Genomic DNA, 23848 nt, shown 5'->3' with positions numbered 1-23848 from the left:
AGAAACTGCTTGTCAGAGCTACTCAGGTCCAGATGATTTGTTAATTTATGAAAACATTGCTGAAGAGGAGGCCGCAGAGCAATGTTAATGTTAATGTTAATGCCAAACTCATGCAGACTCATACATCCTACTTGAACCTGCAGGGGTTCATTGGTTTGCAATGAGAGCAATGAATTTGCTCATTAGTGTTCTTGAAAGAGCAGAGCAACGAACTCCAGTGTGAGGACTGGCGCAATACTGAGAGATCTTATTGCTTCATCAGTCTAGAAATTAGATTACAAGGCACAAACAGCAGGTCAGAGTGATAATAAATCAGTGGTTAACCATTAAAGTCCTGTTCCAGTGTGATAGAGAAAAGCAAAGAGAAACGTAATGTGCGTTAATGTAAATGATGGAAAATTATGACCTATAAGGGAACACTTAAAAATGCTGTTATTCAGAATAATGAACAAAAGCTAGTGGGAGCCAAATTTCTTCATGCCTAATGAAATTTAATCACAACCTGGTACAGGAATTCCAACATCTCAGACTACAGGACTACAGCAGGTATTGAAAACAACTGAGAATATTGTCTCTCTTTCCTCCGCAGATAATATTTACTGTAAATGCTGCATCCACAAAGCCTCCAGCTCTATGAATGACCCCTACTACGGACCATCTGGCAAAAGTTATTAGAGCAACTACAGGACTGTAACAGCTTTTTCCCCCAGGCTGTCAGCCTCCTCAACACCCTCCTGTCCCTCGACACTGACATCTACTGAACGGAAGAGGCTCAAAGCCCCAACATCATAACCACTATTGTCACCAGAACTTTGTTGCACTATATTATCTTCCGGAGACTATTTCTTAATCATACAGGGTTGTTCATTCAGATGCTCAGAAGACTCTCATATGGTCTTATGATGTATGCAGTTTGGACATTGGGTTTACCCAGTTCAACAAGTTTATCCTGTGATGGCTCTTATAGTAAGTACTGCATTGTTACCCTTACTGTCCTTCATATTCATTGTTGCACTTGTTATTGTACAGAAACATTTTAATACTGATATCTCAATAGCCTGCAATATGCACATCTAAAAAACACAAATGACTTTATTCGGTTCTGTGAGCATAAAGACTGATCTGGGAGGGAAATTAATTATTTTATTATATGTTATGTTTGCCCACATTGTACTGTAGTGTATGATGTTTTTCATGTGGAATCATGGTTTTTGAGGCATGATATTTCACTGAACACACACACACACACACACACACATGTATATATATATATATATATATATATATATATATATATATATATATATATATGTGGATGGATGACAATAAATTTGTGCCTGACTTGATCAGTTCACATCTTCCTTCCTTGTTATCCATGGTAGCATATTTCAGTATGCTACGGTTTTAATAAAGTATGCATCAGTGCAAAAGATCATTATTTGTTTACCTAATTTAAGAGTCATTTTGTAACCTCTCAAACACTTCATCTGAAAGATTCAGCAAAACTCCAGCAAAACATGGCAGGTTTGAGACAAACACTAACTAAGCAAAGGAACCTGTGGAAGCTAGAGTGTTGAATTAATCATCACAGTATCTTGTCTTATTTATCAGAAGTATTAACAAGTGTACTATAGAGAGGGGTTTTAAATGTATGCTGTAAGCTCAGAATTCAGCATGTCTGCTAGAAGCTTCAGAGCAACAGACCTCAGAGTGGGTTGTAGCCTGCGGCATTCTGATGGACCCATAAATATTCTTCCACTCATCGCTAGTGCTGCCTGCAGAGAATTTTATAGTGTTAGCTATGAGCATAATCAACAATTATTTGCTAGTCTGCTACCAGGAGGGACCTACTGGAAACAGAGATGAAACTCACATTTGGAGCACATGTGTATCTGATCAGTGTATTCAGTATTCACAGTATATACTAAATGCTGAACAGTCACCCCTATTCATGAAAAAACAAGAATGGATGCTGATCATAGACATTCCCTGTCTAAGCAACTCATGATTATCAACAGTATGGATCTTATATTACAGCTAATACTCTGAAAATGTTGAGTCAGATTGTCAACTCATATGTCCTAATTATCCAGACATGATAACATACTATAGCATGCCAATGATTGTGTCTTAATAAGATTCATTTCAGTAAACCAGTCACTAATATTAGCTGTAGTGCACAGTGCATATAAAAGAAAAATTAGATTAGATTATATTCCAGGGACCTTGAGGTAGTTTGTCTTATGTCAGACATAGGTGGGGATTCAACTGCAGTTGCATTTTTGTGTAAATATCTACCCAACAAGTGGACCTGATAGATCAAACTTTTACTATATACCATTCATAGTTACATACAATAGCTTATGTCTCTTTCGAGAACCAGTGCTGAATCTATTTTGATGTGCTGATAAAGGGACATATCAGAAACAGCTTAAATACATGTAGGGCTGTCATAGTTGTAAGTTTGAACTGAAAAATTTTTTGGAATGGCACAAAATTGCCTCACAGCTCCAGGGTTCCTGGTTCAATCCTGAGCTCAGGTCACTGTCTGTGCATGTTCTCCCCATGTCCATGTGGGTTCCCTGGGGGTTGAGCGGTTAGCACTGTTGCCTCACACCTCCAGGGTTGGGCATTCGATTTCCCGCCTCTGCCCTGTGTGCACGGCGCTTGCATGTTCTCCCTGTGCTTCAAGGGTTTCCTCCCTCAGTCATGCGTTGTAAGCTAACTGGCATTTCCAAATTGTTCGTAGGGTGTGAGTGTGTGTGTGATTGTGCCCTGCTATGGGTTGGCACCCTGTCCAGGGTGTTCCCCTGCCTTGTGCCCAGAGCTCCTGGGATAGGGTGTAGGATAAGTGGTGCAGAGAATGGATGGATGGATGAATGGATGGATAGTAGTTTGGTTCTTTTTCCATTCACTAACGTGGGAATGGGCGGGGTTAAGAATTGCACTGCAGTCAGCCACTAGAGGGACTCAGAGACATTTTGGTTTAACTTTTGAATCCCTGTTACCCGTATATAAAGTAATTGGTAACAATACATTCACGCATTCCGTCTGCATTAGCGCCAGCCTCCGATAGAGGGCAGGTTTGTACCTCTGTACCCCTGGCTGAACCCGAGGTCTTGAATTGACTGAACTGTGCCAGCGTGGTGACGTAGCAGGAACGCGCACTAGACGCACCGTATTTTGTTTACCAACGTGACGTCCGTTTATGGATATGTAGGAGGGGCTAAATTGCCCTCGAGTTTTTTTGTTTGTTTGAATTTAAGACTTATACAGACTAGGATTCTAAATGGGAGAGGTTAACGAATTTAATAAACTAAACATTCCACTGTATATCTACGTAAATTTTAATTTTAGTTCACTACTGTTTACTGAGAGGTTTTTACGGCTCGCTGGCGCGCGCACTGAGGCGTGGCTTATTGACAGTGCACCACGCTGCGGTCTTTATCATTACTCTAGTTAAAAACATGGAGCGGTGTACACTCAGCTAGCATCCGACTGATGCTGACTTTGTATAGTCTGGCTGTGAATACCAGTTTTTCGTCAACGGTAACTTGTCCAGTTTTCTTTTAAGAATTGTGTATTTGCCGTAGGAGGTTTGCTGGTGTTAGAAAGCTAGCTTTGAGTGCAGTTTTCAGGGCTCGTTGCTCGCTAGCCGCACTGATGTCTTCCTCAGCGTAGAACCGGCTGGGACCGGTTTAGATAGCCGCCTAGTGGGATACCGAGCTAGAACGCTTTGCTTTCTGTATTCTCTCACACTTTCGAGGTAATGTAAAATTTAGCATTTCGGATGCCTTTTTGGAAGCATTAGCGTTAGTGTTATAATTATTTATTATTATTTAATCAGTATGAATCGATAGCTTATTCCAGCTAGTATTCTTGGAACTAGTTAGCAGTGCTTTCTGAGCTCTGCGGTGTTGATGACCTGCTCGGCATCTAGCGCTAGCGAACAGACAGAAACTCCCGTCTGATTTATAACATAATGCTTGAACATTAGCTTGACGTTTATTCTGTAATAGACCTTAAAACACATCGGATAAGACAGTGAAGTCTTAATGCCACAGCAGAGAATGTGTTACCGGCGTTACTTTTAGCTGGCTTGGTGTACATCTGGCAGAAACTGGTAAATGAAGGCGTTAAACATACCCGCACATACATTTTCTTTAGACTGAGCTCATTGTTATTGTTTTATTTTTCAGGTGTTCTTTTCTGTCCTCTTCCTTTAACTGTAGCTCAGTAGCAGCCATGGACTGCATTCAAGTGACGCTTGCTGTTAGAGGAACTACATCGTTTGGTAAGTGCGATACTGTGATAAATCTTAGTAATAATTAAGCCATAAGATATTTTTGGATACATAGAGTCTCAGTTGGAAGTAGTATAACCTCTGTTGTGATGAGTAATTTCTTTGCTCACTTGGTTACAGAGACCTAATCCTAATCTTTTATCAAGAAGTCCTTTAAACTAGGACAAAACAACTGCAGCACAGATACTCAGCTGAGCTGATACAGGCCTGAAATGCTGGATGTTTATTAGATCTGATGTGATCTGGGATCCTAATGTAGGGCCACCCTAAAAACCCCATGAAAGGTACAGAAGGTTAAATGTAGCCTGGTTGGTCAGGGTTACCAGGACCCAGGTCTGTGCATAGTGTCTGCTGACAAGCGTATGAAACACCCACATAATCCAACCCAAAAAAGTGATGTGGAGCCAAATTGTGGGCTCACCATGAGCAAGGTGAAGGATGGGGGTCAAATACAATGCCTGTCAAGTGGCAGGCGTATGATGGAGAGTTTTAAATGGACCCCTTACAATGGAATGCAGCAGAGTGTTCTCGGTTGCTTACAGGAAGTCATGTGTGAGACCATCATCAATACTCGGAGCTCTGTTATCTGCTCATGGTGTCGAAACTGAAAACAAATGCGATTGGTATAACTATGAATAGGTATTCGTGGATTGATCTGATAGTGCAGTAACCTTGCTCCTATTTTTTTTAGTTCTGTTTTAACTTACTTAAGGCTGTTGTATTCAACAGATGACCTTGTGAGAACTGTGAGCCTGAACGGTGGAATGAATAATAGTAGACAGGTGCCTCAGGTTAGAAACTTTGTGTTTATATTCACAGGAGAGTACAGTACAGTACAGTGCAGGAAGTCACGGTAACCTAAGCAGGCAGAACGTTGTTCAGTCTAAATTAAGAAATAGCAATTCAGTTGAGCCAAAGAGTTTTATGTCATCTCCATTTGACTTAAAGGAAAACTCTGCCCTGAAACACGTTAATACGTTTATATTGAAATATCTGTGATGTATTTAGCGATTCTGGGCCAAGTTGTTTATTGGTGCTGTATTTTCGTTTCTCCCGTGAGAAGTTAGCAGTGGTGTGCCATGGTGATGACACAAGGGGATATTGCTATCACAGTTAAAATGACAATTAATAGAAGAAAAAAAATCGCAGACCAATAGCAAAGTCAGGGGTATGTTTTAAAAACACGTATACCCCGTGAAATATTAAATATTTTTATGTTGCAGTGTGAGTGCAGGTTTTCATTCCAACCAAGCAGAAGCCACATCTGAAAACCAAGATGAACTGATTAAAAAGGCTGAATCAGGTGTCACTTGATTGGAATGAAAACCTGCACTCACACTTGCATTTAAGATTGGACACGCCTGTTGTATTGAAATATTTGATATTTACCTGTTGTTTGCCACGCTAACGTCACAGGACATTGCTAGCACAGTTACAATGGCTTTTAATAGGAGAAAATCGCGTTATTGAGAAATTCAACATAGAATTAGTGGAGACAGCCAACGTTAGGCCCAAAGCTCCAGGAGGCAATGCCGCTATACAGTTGTGCTGAGTTACGGCAAAGACTCGGCTAGTCTGGTTAGTGATCTATGAGATGACAAACACAATGGTATTGATGACCATATTAGTGTGAAAGTTGAAGCTTTGGAACTTGATGCGCTGATCCCACTATCAGTAGTCAAATGGCATTGTGGGTAATGTAGGGATCTAGTAACCAAAGTGAAAATAAACCAACATGTTGATGAAAGATGTTTAAACTAAAAAGTAATAATAACGATAGTAATAATATTTTCTAATTTCATTACAACGTATATCTTGGAGGCTGTTGATCACGTTTATTATTGTTATTTAAAGATATCTGATTTCTTTTTTGTACCAGGTGAAGTGATAGCAGTAGTTGGAAGCTGCGAGACTCTTGGCAGTTGGTGTCATCAGAAAGCACTGCCTCTACAACCCGCAGAGGAGGATGGGTAAGTGTGCACTTATTTCAAGTTGTCACATTCTTTTTTTTTTTTTTTTTTTTTTTTTTTTTAAATAACATGATTATGATCAGAGGTCATTTCTATCATGTCACCATATGTCTTTTTCCAGCAATCTATGGAAAAGGACCATCACAGTTTCAAAGGGAGTAAAAATCAACTATCGCTATTTTAAGGGGTTCTTCCTGGAATCGAAGGTGAGAGCTTTTCTAAACCACATTTGAATACTTAAGTGTTCCTTACTAGACCTGTATTAGACTAGTTTAGACTCCAAAAAATGTTAAACGTATAATTTTACGAGTCTTTTTTCTTAAGTATTATATTTCACACTAGATATGCTGATGTTTTTTCTTATAGTTTTATAGAATATTTGAATGTAACTGTAATTCTGATAGTACATGTATATAAATAGTTTGATTATGTAGTTTGTTTAGAATGACCTGCTAATTGTGTTCCCCTTCTGCCATTAAGGTGATTGAGCTTTACTTGCCTAACCACTTTGTTTCTTTAGTCAGCAAATGTTTAATTAAAAAAACACACTATCTTTCTTTCTCTGTGAATGTAATTTTTTTTTTTTTGTATGATTCAGCAGTAACCTTTCATAAGTGAAACACGTCAGTCTTGGTGGGAGGAGTGGTACCAGGTTCTCCTCATGCGTATTTACTTTTGGGGAGCTGATAATTAGCTCTTTATAGTTTGCTTTTATTGAAAAGGGCTGCATGATTATGACAAATCAGCATTAAAATGATTTTACTGATCTCATGATAAAGAGTTATTTGTTTGAATGCATGTGATTTGTGAACAGGTTTGACAGCTCTCATAGAATACACAAGAGAAATGACATACAGGCTCTCAGAACACTCCATGCAAATTTTTTGGAAAACCTCTATTTAGCTTTGGTTTTTATAGGTAGGACCACTTTTCATGCACCAAGCATACACATACACAGAATTCTATCATTTTTCTTTTCTGTTTATTACACACTTCAGTATTGATAATTGTGCATGCTTAATTGTGCATGATTAATTGTGCAGCCCTGTTACTGAATAATGCAGACTCTGCATTGCTGCCAGTTAGATAATTTTTCAACCCCATTCCACACTGAATAACTAACAGTCAGTAAAGTTAGTAATGCTAACCTAAAAGTGTAAGTTTTTCTCTAAGGTATAGCTTGGGGTGATTTGTAGACAATGTTAAAGCTACAGGATGTAAGATTTGGTAATTTCTTCCTCTCCAGTGGACTAATGATATTTCAAGATACTTGTAGAAGAATTTCATAACATGGGTTGTGCTGCGTGATTCTCCAGTGGGCAGAATAATCTGAAGGTTGTGACAGGCAAATAATACACATTTAACTAATATAGACACCTCTGGTGTTCTGACATAGTACTTAGGGTGGTAGTATGTGGTTTGAGATGTAACCCAAACTGTAACATTAATTGCCATCGAGGTGTACCAAGTATTACAGAAGTATTGTGAAAATAAAAACTTTATTGTGTGGATAAATGTAACTGTTACAGTTACAGAGTACTATCTGAAAGAACATATTGTCTTTCCCTTAACAAGATCTTGTCTTTTAGCTACCACACTAACATTAGACAGCTAGCTCGATAACACTGGCTGATTTGAGTTTTGTTGTGATCCATCAGTGATGTGTTTGAAAATCCCCGAATCAGTGCCATGGTCCAGCAGTGTTACTTCTGCAAGATCAGTATACAGCACAAAGCTGATAGTAGCAAGCTAGCTGGCCAGCACTAGCTCTGAAACACAAGGTGTTGTGTGAAGAAGTTATGATCCGTCAGTAAACTGTACATGCATGTCTACCTGGCTCTGTGTCATTAAGACCAATTATTATTAGAGATACCTAACTCAGTACAGTAGAAAGGCAAAGGCTTCTCTGTGTTCAGTCGTACTGGAACTTTGGGGACGGGCCTTTGGCCATACATCTTTAGGACATACTTTGAGCTGGTGTACGATGTGTGTTCAAAAGCTCCCACCAAATTGAATTTGACAGCTCTGAATTCCTGTTAGTTTGTATTATAGGAGTCCCATGGCAATTCACAAAACGCTCAGGAACATGATGATTTCGATATCTCCCGGTTCAATAATGCTGTTGTTTTCATTTTTTAACCTAGAAATCCTACACACTGTAGCTTTAAATGTTACAACTGTTTTGAATAATCTTCCCATTGCTGCAGTCAGAGAAGTTTCTAATTTCAGACTGGTAAGTATAATAGCGTGTAGATTTCTTCAGTAAGGCAGCAATCTAAATAAAAATGTCAAAGCAGTTGTGTAGCCTTGTAATGCCACTGTATTTCTTTTGACTAATCAATCCACTTTTCAGATGTCAACCAACTGTGACTGGGTGGCTGAAAGAGTGGTGACTATACCAGCTCAAATTACTTGTTTTAGAGTGTGACTTTGGTTGAGACCAAAGTCTGCTTTAATTGTAATTTTTCCCCCAACAATCTTAACACCATGTTAAACATTGGAATTACAGAATGCAGGTGGTCCATGTCAAGTCATAGTCAATAATTGGGAGACCCATCAGCAGCCTCGGTCATTGAGTTCCTCAGGTATATAAATCCAGAATAGTGCACAGTTTGGTTCAGTGTTTCAATTATTTGCAAGGTCCTTATCCTACCACCCAGCTTACTCATACAGCACATTTTCTCAGTCAGAATACACTGACCTAATGGCTTCACATCACTTGTCAAGTCCTCTTTAGTTACGACGTGGCTATTCTACATCTTTAGTTATTTTTACTACCAGTTTCGTTATTATTTAATTTTTTTAAAATAAAAGTTAATAAGATAATGAGTTTCTTTATCTTTGCTTTGTGTTTTGTTTGTTTACAAAATATTCTACCCAAGGTACGCTCATACTGCAATTTTGTAATGTTTATAAGGCTTGTTTATTGTTTGTCCCCTGAGTTGTTCTCCAGTGCTAATTACTCACACAGTGTAATTCCCTTGATCTTTTTAACACTCACTGCTTTGGTTCTTTTTGAAACATGCCTTTAGGCATGCCTCACACAAGAAGATTATTTAAATCGCAATTACCATTTCATGTACGGCAAAACACTTAAAATAATACACTAGATTATATTTCATGTCATGTTTGATGCTTATATGAAATAATTATCTACAAATATTTGGAGGTATTTCTAGTGCAGAGCTTTCAAGGTTTGCTGTGTGAGTTTACAGATTTTATTGTCATTTAATTCTATCATTTTATTGTTATACTGAAATTGAAAATCCGAATACATCAATTCACAACAATTCACAATCCTTAAAGTGGAAAAGTCATCAGTATGTAATATTGCTCTGCCCTAGAGATTCCTCTTTTGTAGATGTGCAGTGAAGGCAGATGGAACTGATACTAACACTAGTTTTGTCTTACAGAATCGGACCATGAAATTGATGATGGGCAGTTTGGATTCTATAGTAAGTTGTTTACAATTTGACTACCATAAGTTCCATGACTTTGTGAAGTTGTTCCAACTTGGTGATTAAGTGAGCTGTTGCCATGCAGATGGTGTTGAGTGTGTGGACTCTGGCTGGTTAACATGTCAGACAGAGATCCGTCTACGTCTCCATTACTCTGTTAAGCCACCAGTGTCCATTACCAAGAAGAAATTCAAGACATCTCGCTTTAGGTAATGTTTGTTCACAGAGAGAGTATTTGGTTTTTTTTTGGAAATGTGGAATTTTAAGTTTATTATATACTCTAGACTGAAATTGATGCTGGAGGGTATTGAAGAGGAAGATGATGAGGAGAGCCCTTCATCCTGGCACAAGATGACTACCACACTAGAGATTAGTATGATCAGTGATAGTGGCTATAAGTCCCGTCACTCCCAGCCAGAGTGTGGCTATGCCCTGGAGCCAGCGCTGTGGACTGAGTACAGTATTCACACTATGGAACCTGACAACCTTGAGCTTGTGTTTGAGTTTTTTGAGGTATGTATTATTGATTTATGGGCCTCTTATAAATCCTGACTTTTATCTCTTTATAATCCATTATTACCCCACCTTCATTAGCTCTATCTCTTCTTTCTTTTTCGTTAGTGTGGGTGGATATTTTATAAGTATATTTTAAAATGTTCTTATATAAAAGTATGTGTTTTAAATAAATTGCTTTAAAGAAAGCTCAGAACTTGGGGGAAGCAATTTAATATTTTCCCAGTTTTGTGAAGATTGTACCCCTGTCCACCTAAAATCTATGTCTATAGTGCTCTTTGAAGCACATAAGTTACTTACTTGAAACAAGGAGTGATGGCTTTGCTGCAGCTGTAACGTGACTCAGTGTTTCCCATGTTTATCCTTTAGGAGGACCTAAGTGAAAAGGTCGTTCAGGGTGACATCCACCCAGGTCATGTTGGCACCGCCTGCCTCTTATCTTCTTCTTTTCTGGAAAGTGGCAAGGATATTGGAGTGGTTACCCTCCCAATCATGAGCAGAAATTCCAGGCAGACCATTGGCAAAGTCAGAGGTATGCTTTAAAAACATTTTCAGCAGCATGTTAGGCAGCAGTGCAGCGCATAAAATCATGCAGATATGGGTCAGCATTTTTGGGTATTGTTCACATCAAGCATCAGAATGGGGGAAAATGTGATCTGATTGTTGGTGCCAGACAGGCTAGTTTGAGTAATTCTGTAACTACTGATCTCCTGGGATTTTCACTCACAACAGTCTCTAGAGTGAAAGTGAAGTGACCTGTGGCCAAGTATGGCGACCCATACTCGGAATTTGTGCTCTGCATTTAACCCATCCAAGTGCACACGCAGTAGTGAACACACACACACTCCGTGAACACACATCCGGAGCAGTGGGCAGCCTTTTTTTGCTGCGGCACCCGGGGAGCAGTTGGGGGTTCAGTGCCTTGCTCAAGGGTCTCACCTCAGTCGTGGTATTGAGGGTGGAAGAGAGCGCTGGTCATTCACTCCCCCCACCTACAATCCCTGCCGGACCTGAGACTCAAACCCACGACCATCGGGTTACAAATCGGACTCTCTAGTTTACTCAGAATGGTGCAGTAAAGAAAAGCATCCAGTGAGGACCGTGCTACAGCTGGAAACACCTTGTTGATGAGAGAAGTCAGCAGAGAATGGCCAGACTGGTTGCTCAGATAACTACTCTGTACAATCGTATTGAGCAGAAAAGTGTCTCAGAATGCACAACACGTCGAAACTTGAGGCGGATGGGCTACAACAGCAGAAGACCACATCATTTTCCACTTCTGTCAGCCAAGAACAGAAGCTGAGGCTGTAGCGGGCCCGTTAATGCCAATCAATCATCGCTTGAATGCCACAGCCTATTTGAGTATTGTTGCTGACCATGTGCATCCCTTCATGGCCACAATTTACTAATAGCTATTTTCAGCATGTCACACCATGTCACAAAGCAAAAGTCATTTCAAACTGGATTCGTGAACATGACAATGAGTTCAGTGTTCTTCAGTGGCCTTCCCAGTCACTGGATCCGAATCCAGTAGAAAATTTGTTGAAATAGTAGAGCGGGCTCAAACTTAAGGGATAACGGTCATGTTTTTCTGTTAGCTCCTAAAAACAAAAGAGGAAAAGATTCTTTATTCACTCAGTATTTTACAACAAAGGTCAATGTTGTTATTAATGAGAATCTGTAACAGAGTGTACAGATGAGGAGGTAAAAGCACTGCTACATCGATTTCTTTAAGTAGAGATGAAACGGGAGCTAAATCCGACTTGCACCGCTATTAGCAGGTAGTAGAATGGTATTGTGGATATTGTAGGAAACTATTAACCAAAGAGCAACAGACCAATATGTAGATGAAAGAAGTTTAAACTAAAAAAAATCACCTCAGAATTTCAATTAAAAAAAAAAAATCAAACTTTGACGTTACTAAAGATCACGTTATTTATAACTATTAATATGCAAGTTGTTCAGGGTGGATTTTTCCTCCACTTCTGTACATCATTACTCATTGTAGTATATCTCAAGGGGTTAGTAAATTAATTAATTAATTGTTTTAGGCCATAGAAAACAGAAACATGTGTAGAGGAGTGGCTGTCTGGCAATGACCTTGAGAAACACTGTCCTCTGTTCTGAGATTATCACTTCCATTAGGCTGTTTTCCCTTCATATGTCTAACATGTTTTGACACTCACATTTATGTCATTTATTATGGTTTTTTTTTTATCCTTCAGACACATTTGCTTATGTCAACATGGTAAAGTATTGATATGTAAATATATAAAAGCCCCGGTCAGGCACGGCATGGTCAGTGCACATAAACAGAATCTACAATGTTTAGGTGTAGCTACATACATAGACTAGAGGAGGATTTAATGTTGGATATGTTGTGTGATTTGCAGTGGACTACCTGGTTATTAGGCCTATTCAAGGCTGTACATGTGACATGAGCCAGTGCTACACTAAGTACTGGCGAAAGAGGAGTGCTCTGGATGTGGGCCACAGAGGAGCAGGGAGCACACATGCTGCCAAGTAAGCTCAAACATGTTCTCAGACTGAAACCCATTCTGTACTGAGCAGTCTCAAGGGAGCCATAGTTTTCTTAATTGTTCTGGTATTTTTATGTAGTGTGCATAATTATAGGTTTAAGTTCTACAAGCAAGGAAAAGAGGCATATCTTACATTTGCTTTAGGTGTTGTTCAGAAACTTGTAGCATTTTTCTTATAAGGATTTATTTAAAGGAAAACATGGAGCATGACAATATGGCTATATGGAACAAATGTCCTACTTTGCTATCTTGGTTCAGAATGTTTTCTGTTAACCCCAAGCTTAATATTAGCAATTGACAAATTTAAATCGAAACTAATGTTGGTGATTGACATGTTTTGGAGAGATGTTGCTTTGCTATGTGTATTTTACTAAATTTACTTTGATTTTTAATTATTGCTTAAGGCCTGTGTCGTAACCATCCATCCAGCTGAGGGAATAGTTTCCAATACACTGAAATGTGGTTCTAAACTCTTTTGATTGTTTTTTGTTTGTAACTTTATATTTCTAATTGATGTTAATCTCTGTTGCAGACATCACAAGATCAGGGAAAACACAATTGCCTCATTTCTAAGTGCTGCTAATCATGTAAGGGAACATTTACAAAAAGTTGCTTTACTTGCATATATTTATTTAATTGATGTTTACTTGTAATATAACTTGTAATCTATGTCTTCAATTATAGGGTGCTGCCTATGTGGAGTTTGATGTCCACCTGTCCAAGGACTTAGTTCCAATTGTGTACCATGATCTTACATGCTGTATTTCCACTAAGAAGGTGACTAACTTGGCCTTGTTGGAATCATAACACCCCTAATCTAATCTCTGTTTATTGCTTTCACTAACAGAATGACAGAATGATGGGTGCCCTTCAACCCCAGGTTTATCAGCATGTTTTTTTCTGGATGATAGGTTGCTTTTTTAGCTAATGCTGTAAACCATTACAAAGCCACTGACAGTGCTCAACATGTCTTCCACAGAAAAATGACAAGAATTCTATGGTGTTGTTTGAAGTTCCTGTGAAGGATCTGACATTTGACCAACTTCAGCTTCTTAAAGTAAATATTTACGTACAATTGGATTTCATCGTCCAAAATATTCTCTTCAAATATATCTTATAAAAATGCAAATGTCTTTCCATATTGTTTGCATTTTATGAATGACATACAGGAGATGTATAACATTGAATGCTATTTCTGTTTCTTACAGCTTGCCCACTCTACAGCTATGAAGGTGCATGATCACAAAGGTATACCCCATCATTAAGGCAGAGTAATGCTTCTACATTGAATAGGCTTGTGCGATATAACAATTTTACCATGTCTAAATGATATTGTTCAGTGACATTTGCTCTGATTAAATTATATTACCAGACCTGCCAGCATTTACTCATTTTGCGTAGTAGTTCAGCAATTTAACGTCAGAGTATGCTATCGTTTGAAAATACACTAGAAGAGCAGTATTTTTCTTTGAGTATTTTTTCAAAGTAAATGGAGATTGTTTTGAATTCATTAGTGTGAAATGAAATATATCAATGTATGTTCAACTTACTTAACATTAGACAAGATTAAATTTTATTAGGAATGCCTCAGAAATCTTTTTCAATATTTTTTACTTTCAGTTTTTGACTGAGAAAAAGAGCAAAATTAAATAGACCTACAGCAAAATGTCAAATTTGTTTCACTTTCCAAATAATGTTGATGATGATGATAATTATAAAGTGTTTAGATACACTGTTATTTTGGTTGGTTGGGTTTTGTGTGTGTGTGTGTGTGTGTGTTTTCTTTTTTTAAACAGTTGACTGCACATTATTATGCTCTCCCCTAATCTCCATAAGCCTGAAATGGTGGAAATGCCATTTTTTTTAAATTGGAAAATGTAGTAGAGAAGAATCATTGCACATCGCAAAAACTGCAAAAGCTTAGCACTGAAGCATGCAGTGAGGGGGTTTATGAGTACGCTTAGCGAACAGACGTGCACGTCTTTAAAATCTTAACAGCACATTATGCATATCTACAGGACTATGCATATACCAGCCTTCAGGGAATGCTGATTGGTTGAGGCAGGGAGGTGTTTCCAGTTGTGTACTTGGAAATGTTTGGTATGTTAATGTATCAAGGGTTGCAGATTAATATTGTTAACAGTGGTATCGCATAATATATAATGTTAACAGTGTTATCGCTTCCAGTACTTTTCATTCATTGTGCAGTGAAACACAACTCTTTAGTGTACACGTTCTTGTTACATGCGGTATGATGGCAGACACCTGTGCCACTGCTCACGCATGGCACTCTCGTGTTTGAAAATGCGTAATGACGTAATAGTATAAACCATGCCTGACTATACCAGTGTGTCATATTTGTAATGAGCTCTGCAGAACATTTACCTTGTTCTTGCCAGCTACGTAAGAGAAATCTCCAGTTAGATGTGACTGATTTGGGTATTTTTATTAAGATTTACAGGATGAGGAGGAGTATATAGATGAACATCAGCCATTTCCTTCACTTTCTCAGGTATTCCCCCAAATACAAACAGGTTTTTTTCTTCCCACATAGACATTGTGCTGAAATCTTTTTCATATTGCAAACTGCATACATTGTTTCACTGCAGATCTTTCAGACTGTTCCAGACAATGTAGGATTTAATATAGAGCTGAAGTGGATATCCCAGATGAAGGTTAGCATTCAAGTGTATACGTTGTTTAATGGTGTTAATACGACTTTAAAGGTGATACAACCTGTTGTATCATTTCCTCCATTTTCCTCTTCTTGTACTAGGATGGCTCGTGGGATGGAAACCTGTCCACTTACTTCAACATGAACCAGTTCCTGGATGTCATCCTCACCTGTGTGCTCCAGAATGCTGGAAAGAGAAGGATTGTCTTTTCTTGTTTTGACCCTGATGTGTGTGCGATGTAAGAACATTATTATAGTTAAAAAAAATTAAATAAAAAAAAACGAAACAAAAACAGGTTTTGGGTGCTGCTTGCTTCCATCCTGGAATATAAACTTTTTTTACATTTACATTTTAGGTTTCTGAAAGTGCTAAACGGACTTGTTTATTGTAGATCATATTGTCCATCTGAGTCAAAAGTGTAAATGCATCATGAATAAAGTTTTGGATGTAGTCTTTCTAAAACTAAATCAGTGTCAAATAAACATTGTGTGCTTTATGTTTTAGGGTGCGGCGGAAGCAGAACAAATATCCCATCCTGTTCCTGACTCAGGGTGTGTCAGAGGTCTACCCTCAGCTGATGGATATACGCTGTCAGTCCACACAGATTGCCATGAGCGTTGCTCAGAGTGAGAACATTCTGGTGAGTGCAGCTTGACGTCCATCATATCTTGCTATGGGTATTGCAACACGTTTCTAGACGTTCTGATATTTGATCAGAGAGTTGTGACCTGTTGATCTGCATATTTACCAGTGTTGACAGGATAGGAAATACAAGATGTGATCAAGATTTGATCATTCCTATTATTAGTGGTGCTTGGTATGCAATGCAAGGATCACTATTATAATTGTACTTCTCGTACTTCTTCTTCTAGTTTCCGGACACTTTTTGGGCACGTAACTAGTCCCTCTGTTTTTGCCCCACCGTGAAGAAGTGTACCTCAAAACGTGTGGCCCCATTGGGACACGTGTGCTATTACTTCTCTCAGCATTCCCATGTGGTTTTCCGTGCATGTTGCCAAAAACGCCCATAGAGAATGTATGGGGAATAAAACCCGGGTGTCACAGCTCAAATGTCGTTCAGCTGACATGTATCACATATCTTCTCGTATGCCTTAGGGATTAGACCTGGCATATACATATGACGTTTCTGAATTTTAGCCAGAAATGTCCGGAAAATGGCATTATTCCGGCCCCATACACAATAATGGGAAAATTTGGACCCCCCACTAACTCCCACACCGTCAGTGACAGAGACATGAATGACATGTCCAAGTGTTCAGCTTGGTCCAGAGAATCAGGAAATCCCATTTGGGAACTGATCCCACTTGCACGTCTAGTGGAATTTTCCATCGAGATTTACATTACACACTAATGTAAAATGAGTCTAGAGGCGCACACAGGCAAACAGACACTGTTTAGATTTACTGTCTCCATAAGAAATCCTCTGCACCTAACTCGTCCCGCACCGTTTGACTCACAGACACGGATCATACCTCAAATTGCTCGGAATTCTCAGGAGGTGTGTGCGATTATTTTCTCGCCATTACCACGTACATGTCATGTGAAATTCCTGTTCAAATTTCCCCAATACACGCTCATTGAGAAATCAGTAGCAGGAACCAACAGGCCATAAACTGAGTGGAATCACCAAACTACTGCAGCCATGTCATACAGCAAAAACAATCGGCTCAATGAGGAGAATCGCATTATGAAGGATGACAGTACCCTTGACTCAATATGCAGAACTGCATTATGAGTCACATGACATCACTTGCACGTCGCCACAAAACTACCGGTACATAGACATATGACATATCAAAACACTTGGCAGACTGAGGAGAATTGCATTATGCATATTTACTGATGTCACGTGCACGTCACATACACATAACCCACAAAATAAGTAAAATCACAAAACTAAACTACCAAAACTACCGCAACATAGACATGTGATACATTAAAACGCTCGGCTCAATGAGGAGAATTGCATTATGAGTATTTTAATGACGTCACGTGCATGCAAACAGACTGCCATAAAGCATATTATATTAAAAACTTGAGTTAAATACAATCATTACCGCTACCGATATAGGTCATATTAGTTATGCTTCAACAAATGTGTACACACATGTAGCTTCCCCTACTGGTTGGCATGTGCAGAAAAAAAAGCACTTGTTATTATTACTTGTTTACATTTAAAGCTGTGGTATGGCTGCAAGATATGCTAGTTTCTAACGCAGCTTGTCATCACTGAGAAACCGGAAAGTGTAAAGTCCTCTGTCATGAAGGCTCATTTGTTGGCAACATTTTTTGACTGTTACAGAGCAGAATGCTGACACTCAACTCCTTCATAAATGTTAAATAAATGTCTCCTCACAGAAAACCTGGCCATATCAACAGTTGTATGTTATTCTTTGTTAAATAACAGCACGTTTTCTTAATCCATTTGTATTAGGTTTAGTTTATGTGGAGGGTCCACCATGCAAATCCATGTAAATGACCTGTTACTATAGAAACAGTAACATATTAGAATGAGTGCGTTAATGTTAATTCGTGATTTGAATTACAGCCAGAGCTGCTGTTACAGAAAATTAATCCACACATTCAGATTTGAGAATTCAGCAGAGATGTGGAATAAACTTGTAATGAAGCAATCATTTTATCAGTTGTTTACAGCACATTGCGGTTGTTTCTCTAAATACGTATATTTGCAAATATATACTTGCAGGTGATGACTGACACTGAATGAGCTGTCATGTGGCCTGTTTGCAGTTTTGTAAATTTATTCTTTCCTGTATAAAAGGAACTTGTCCTTGTTGCTGTTCACAGGGTATCAGTGCTCACACCGAGGACCTGCTGCGTAACATGGACTGCATTACAGAGGCCCAGTCTAAAGGCTTGGTGGTCTTCTGCTGGGGAGATGACAACAATGACCATGACAACAGGAGGTTGCTCAGGGAGAAAGGCATCGATGGCCTCATTTATGACAGGTTTTATGATGTTTTTTCTGTTCGTGTGTCATTGTGTAATCAAGGATTATACAATTACACAATTAAGGAACTGCAGCTTGCTGAGGTCACTGAGTACATTTCTCTGTGCATTTCTCTCAGCAACTCTGTAAAGATACAAGTGATGAACCCTGCTTTGCAGTTATGCAACTTGGAATATCTCATGTGTGTGCATTTCTGCTTCAGTTCCTTGTTTCTCTTGCTGTCTCTGCTTTTCACAATCCCCATTACATCTGTACACATACCAGTATCTGTACATTTTTTCTACAGTATTATCTATAGTTGGTGTATTGATTTGAGATATCAGCTGACAAAGGCATTTGTAGAAAATGCTGTTGCAGTATCTTGTGAAATCGTTAGGTCACATGCATGCTGCAATCTTTATATCTATGACTAAAGGTGTAATAGTAATTGTACTACAGCTTCATTTTTAGCTAGATTCCGTTTTCAGGTGTTCAGACTGCCACACTGTCTTATGAAATTATATTCAAATTATTAGTAATTAGTCTGAGTACTTCTCCAGGCTGCTCACACATATTTTTCTCATTTTCCCTTGATCACCTTTTTCTCTCAACCTTTTAAAGCCTCTGTGCTATTATCTGTCCTCTTTCTTTCAGAATTTCTGAATGCTTGGTGCCAGATATGAGTGTTTCAACTACCTCTGATGCCAGTAATGTCTACCGACGTCTTGGTTGTGTTTGGTTTAGTTTCTGGCCTTCCTGGTTGCTGCCTGGAAAAAAAAAATGGTTCATTGACAAGCACTGATGCCATGATGTGCCATTTTCTGGCAATGATGTCTAAGGCAGTAGAAATGATAACTTGACAGGTCGAAGCAGTCTAGTCTGAGGCTTTTTGTCTGTATGACCAGTTAGGCCTATAGCAAAATTGCTAGAAGTTACGTTTCATGTTCAACTGCCTCTTGCATCATTTTGAGACGTACCCTAACCAATTTGATTTAGGTCACCTCATGTGTGTTTTCCCAGTATTATACAATTTTTAGTACATAAGTGATGCATTTCACTCATTCACAAAGGGTTTCAGTTTTGGCGAACTGTTCAGTGCATGTGTTAACTAATCTTCGTATCCTCAGTAGCTGAATTAGTTGGGAATGAATGACTGCTTTGGCGCCCAATCCAGCATGGCAGATAAGCTTGCTTTTTAATGCTACAAGCTGTCTCATGTATTGAAAAGCTTATAGCTGAATGTTGCTTTACTAGTAGTACTTTTTGCTACTGTGGATCCCCAGTGGTTAACCTACAGTTAAGGAAGGAATGAAGCACAACAGCCTATGTGGTTATCCGGGAATAATCCACTGTCAGTTTTGATGAACACTTGAGTCAGGTGACGGATACGGTTGAGGTATAGTTGAGCTGTGGCATATTCCGAACTAAGAAAGGCATGACAACACAACCCTATGTTACTTGTCACTTGACACAGGTCTTGCATAAACTTGACCTCAGTATTGATGAAAGCTGCCTTTATGGCCTAATGGAATAAAATACCACACGACAGACCGTCATATGAAAATAATCGATGCGTGGATGGTGTGACATGGCTCAACGCGAAGCTGAGTGCTGTTGCCACCCTGAAGTGAATTATTGTTATATAACCGCATGGTCTGGCCTGTGTGCTATTCCGCTTATCCCACAGCGATTTGCCAACTATTGCAATGTTCGATTTATTAATGAACAACACGTCACACATTTTAACAGTTTATTGTTAGATTTCATACTGTGGACTGTCCGCAAGACAAATTATCACAGCTTGTCATTTTACCGAGAAACCAGAAAACGTAATCTCTTTTGTCCTGAAGAGTTTCCCATGCTCCTTCCATAAATGTTCAATAAATGTCTTCTAACAAAAAACTTCACCACATCAATGATTACATGATTTTCTTAAGTAAGCAACGCATTTTTTAAAAATCTGTTTATTACTGTTAGATTATGTGGAGCATCCCCTGGACAAGTCCCTGTGTATAAGCTGTTACTATAAAAACATTAATATAAACATATTACATACGTTACAGCCGGAAATACTGTCCAAGCCACACGGTTATGCAAAAATAATGTGCACCTTCTGACCGGTCAGATTTCAGAATTCAACCACGCCATGGTATTACTGTACAAAGTAATAATCTCTGTAAATTATGTGCTCTGTAAATCTCCGCTATTTATAACCCGCTGACTATTTATATACCCATCACATTTATACATACCATTTACGTACATCTAAAGTACAGCTTTGAGGAGCTAAAACTTTTATTTATGATAATTTATGCTACTGACCATGATGTTCAGGATTATTATTAGTTGCTCTAATTTGTATTTTTCAATACTTTTTGCTTTTTGCCGTTGTGGATGTAAAGGTAGACACATGAAAATGGTTTGTGGGGCATAAAGCTTGTGGAAGTGTGCATTGTGATGTTTATTTCAGCATGTGCAATCATGCCAGTTTATTTACAATGGAGTAATTAAGCATTTTTTGTTATACTAAATATATTTCCCAATTTTGTTGTATTTGTTTTTATGATATAAATGATGACATCTGAGCATTTATATCGGAATGGAGACATGACATGTGAGGATAATGACACTGCAACATTTTAGATACAGCCATTTTATTCTTAGTTAAAACCTTTGTTTGATCTCAGTGTTTCTTCTCTTTTATTCGCCAGAATCTGTGACGACCAGACTGAGCAGCCCAATATCTTTAAAGTAGAAGAGAAAGTGTCTATAAAAGAGGTGATTCCCGAGGAGACGCTGAAGAGTTGTGCCTGCTCCACATACAGTATTTCCTGCTCAGCTGTGTCTTGCTCAGGTGAGGTTCGAGCAGGCAGCGGCGAGTCAGACTCAGGCCTCAGCTCATCTTGAGCACACCAAAATTCCAGCCTTTTGTAACACAGTAAAACACACTCACACACATATGCACCTTCTCCCTGGGTGGTTTTCACCTAAGCAATGTTTCTGCCAAATGATGACTTATGTAATGGCATATGCTTGATCACTAGATGAAAAAATATCTTAATTATATTAAAGAAAATACTCAGTATATTTCAAATGTCCACATGGGCATTCCTGATGTATTTACTGCTACTTGTTGTAAATCTAAGTGCTTTTTATTTGGATTATATTAGCATTGCCTTGTGATTTTTTTTTTTCTTTATTGGAATACCACCATCACAGTAATGGTTGCCATAGTTAATGATTTTATTCTCCTTAAGCTACTTCATTCCTCTCTGTATTTACAATATTTAACATTGTTTACTAGAACGTGTATTACAGCATCATAAACTTAAATTATGACCTGCAGAGTGTCACATTTTAAACTTACAAAACTCACTATAACTCTTTGGGCTTTTACATATTGCAGAATTTGTTACTAAACTACAAAATTAAGTGCTCAATATAGTATAGTATCATATACAAATCTAATCAAAAAATCTGTGATTCAAAACATACCCAAGTATTTTTGAGAGCTTACAAGTAAAAATATAAAAACCTGAAGAATGCTGAACATATTAATGCACAAAACATGCAAATGGGCATAAGTAAAGTACAAAGCCTAATGCTGAGGAGTCACAGAAACTAAAATTAAACACTAGGCTGCTGTGCAGTTTAAAGTATTCGAGAAAGCGCTGTGTATCGTGATTCTTATGCTCCTGAACACCGCTGCTGTAAATCTCTCTGTGCTGAATGTTAGCATGGCCGTGTCTCTGTGTTGGAAGTGTTCTGTTCAAGTAGGGGCCTAATTATTTCTCCCACTCTGCGGAGCAATGGGGCCATGCTTCATATGTCTTAAACAAGCTCCACAGAGCTCAAAACACTGAGCTCACTGGGTGAATGCACTGGATAATTCACTGCATAATGAGGACCCGCTGAAATGAATACTAAAACAACTAAAATAAAGTTATTTAAGAAAAGTTTCTTTCTGTGTGTTGGGGTTTTTTAGTGTTAATATGACCGTGTATGTTGAATTACAGAAATGTCTTACTTTCAGGGGCATTGTATTTTCTATGCATCAATGATCTGGTCCTAGCTCTTTAATGTGTTTACGCAAAGACATCAAGGACACCCACTAATTTAAAAAAAAAAAAAAAAAAAAAAAAAAGTTATTTGTTTGTTTGCTGCTGTGCAAGTTTAGTTTCTTTTCCACATGAACTGCAGAACATTAAGCCACATCCACATAGTGCAGCTGTTATAAACTGTTACAAATGTTGGAAGATGGTAGAAAAACAGAACCAGAAACTGTATACACAGACCCACAATTATAAAAGTGTTTTATACATTCAGAAGCTAACTTTGCTTTAAACCCCTTGACAGTTCCTGACCCACATACTGAAAACTGCTTTACTGTGTGTGTGTGAGTGAGTGAGAGAGAGAGAGAGAGAGAGAGAGAAGTAAACCCACCCAGCAACTCCTGTTTATTTGCTGGAGTTTCTGAGAGTGAAGGATTTGGGTGAAACAGGAACATGATAAGCTCATTGTGTGTGTGTGCGTGTGCGCGTGTGAGTGTGCGTGCATGCACAATTGCACGAACTACCCTATTGTTCTCTTTATTTCAGTTTGTTTTCATTTCCAGCATTAATCCCTAGTGTTAGCTTTGTACTTCAGGAAAGCATTGTTAATGTGACATGTTGTATTTGAGATTAGCTGGAGTCAGCAGTTCGGGTCCCACTTAGCGACAGGCTCGACAAACTATAAAATGCCATCTGCTGTGCAATGACGCCAGTGCACCTTATTTATTTATCTACACTATATGGCCAAAGGTTTGTGGACACCTGACCAATCACATTCATATGTGCTTGCTGAACATCCCATTCCAGATTTATTCCCCCTTTTCTGTTATAATGAGCTCCATTCTTCTAGGAGGGCTTTCCACTAGATTTTGGAGCGTGGCTGTGGGGATTTGCTCATTCAACCACAAGATCATTAGTGAGGTCAGGTACAGATGTCAAGGTGAGGAGGCCTGGGGTGCAATTCCAGTTCATCCCAAAGGTGTTCAGTGGGGTGTTCACCTTAAACACACACCGTGTCTTCATGGAGCTCGCTTTGTGCACAGGGACACTGTCATGCTGGAACAGGTTTGGGCCTCTTAGTTCCAGTGAAGGAAAATCTTAATGCTACAATATAAAAACACATCCTAGACAATTGTGTGCTTCCAACTTTTTGGCAACAGTTTGGGGAAGAACTACATATGGGTGTGATGGTCTGGTGTCCACATACTTTTGGCCATATAGTGTATCCATTAGTCTATTTATTTATTTATTTATTTCGGTCATATTGCAGTGCTGTATGGTGTAGGCAATAGTCTGCCTGCAGGGGAGATGTGGAGAAAAAAAAAGTAAATATACATCACTTACCTGGTGTGAAAAATATGCAACA

The 23848-nt window shown here is 38.7% G+C and overlaps 1 protein-coding gene across 7 annotated transcripts; it reads left to right on the top strand.

Annotated features, from left to right (window-relative positions):
* Positions 1–3244: 3244 nt before the first annotated feature.
* On the top strand, positions 3245–22389 carry gpcpd1 (glycerophosphocholine phosphodiesterase 1). 7 transcript variants are annotated; one of them, XM_053241997.1, is made up of 21 exons: positions 3245–3549; positions 4200–4294; positions 6183–6273; positions 6395–6479; positions 8783–8858; positions 9687–9728; positions 9817–9940; positions 10016–10244; positions 10614–10776; positions 12638–12767; positions 13317–13371; positions 13469–13561; positions 13764–13841; positions 13993–14032; positions 15238–15296; positions 15394–15459; positions 15561–15697; positions 15964–16099; positions 18289–18449; positions 19085–19137; positions 21142–22389. In XM_053241997.1, exons 2-21 carry the CDS (start codon positions 4246–4248, stop codon positions 21183–21185), a joined length of 1911 nt encoding a protein of 636 aa, XP_053097972.1. In that variant the 5' UTR covers positions 3245–3549; positions 4200–4245; the 3' UTR covers positions 21186–22389. The 7 variants fall into 7 exon arrangements, with proteins under 7 accessions (XP_053097972.1, XP_034169483.2, XP_034169482.2 ...); XM_034313592.2 differs by lacking the exon at positions 19085–19137 and adding an exon at positions 4020–4123 and having other exon boundaries at positions 3247–3549; positions 4233–4294; XM_034313591.2 differs by lacking the exon at positions 19085–19137 and adding an exon at positions 4020–4123 and having other exon boundaries at positions 3247–3549.
* Positions 22390–23848: the final 1459 nt, after the last annotated feature.

The sequence above is a fragment of the Pangasianodon hypophthalmus genome, chromosome 19 (genome assembly GCF_027358585.1).
Source record: "Pangasianodon hypophthalmus isolate fPanHyp1 chromosome 19, fPanHyp1.pri, whole genome shotgun sequence".
Taxonomy (NCBI): domain Eukaryota; kingdom Metazoa; phylum Chordata; class Actinopteri; order Siluriformes; family Pangasiidae; genus Pangasianodon; species Pangasianodon hypophthalmus.
This window is presented reverse-complemented; position numbering and strand designations above follow the sequence as displayed.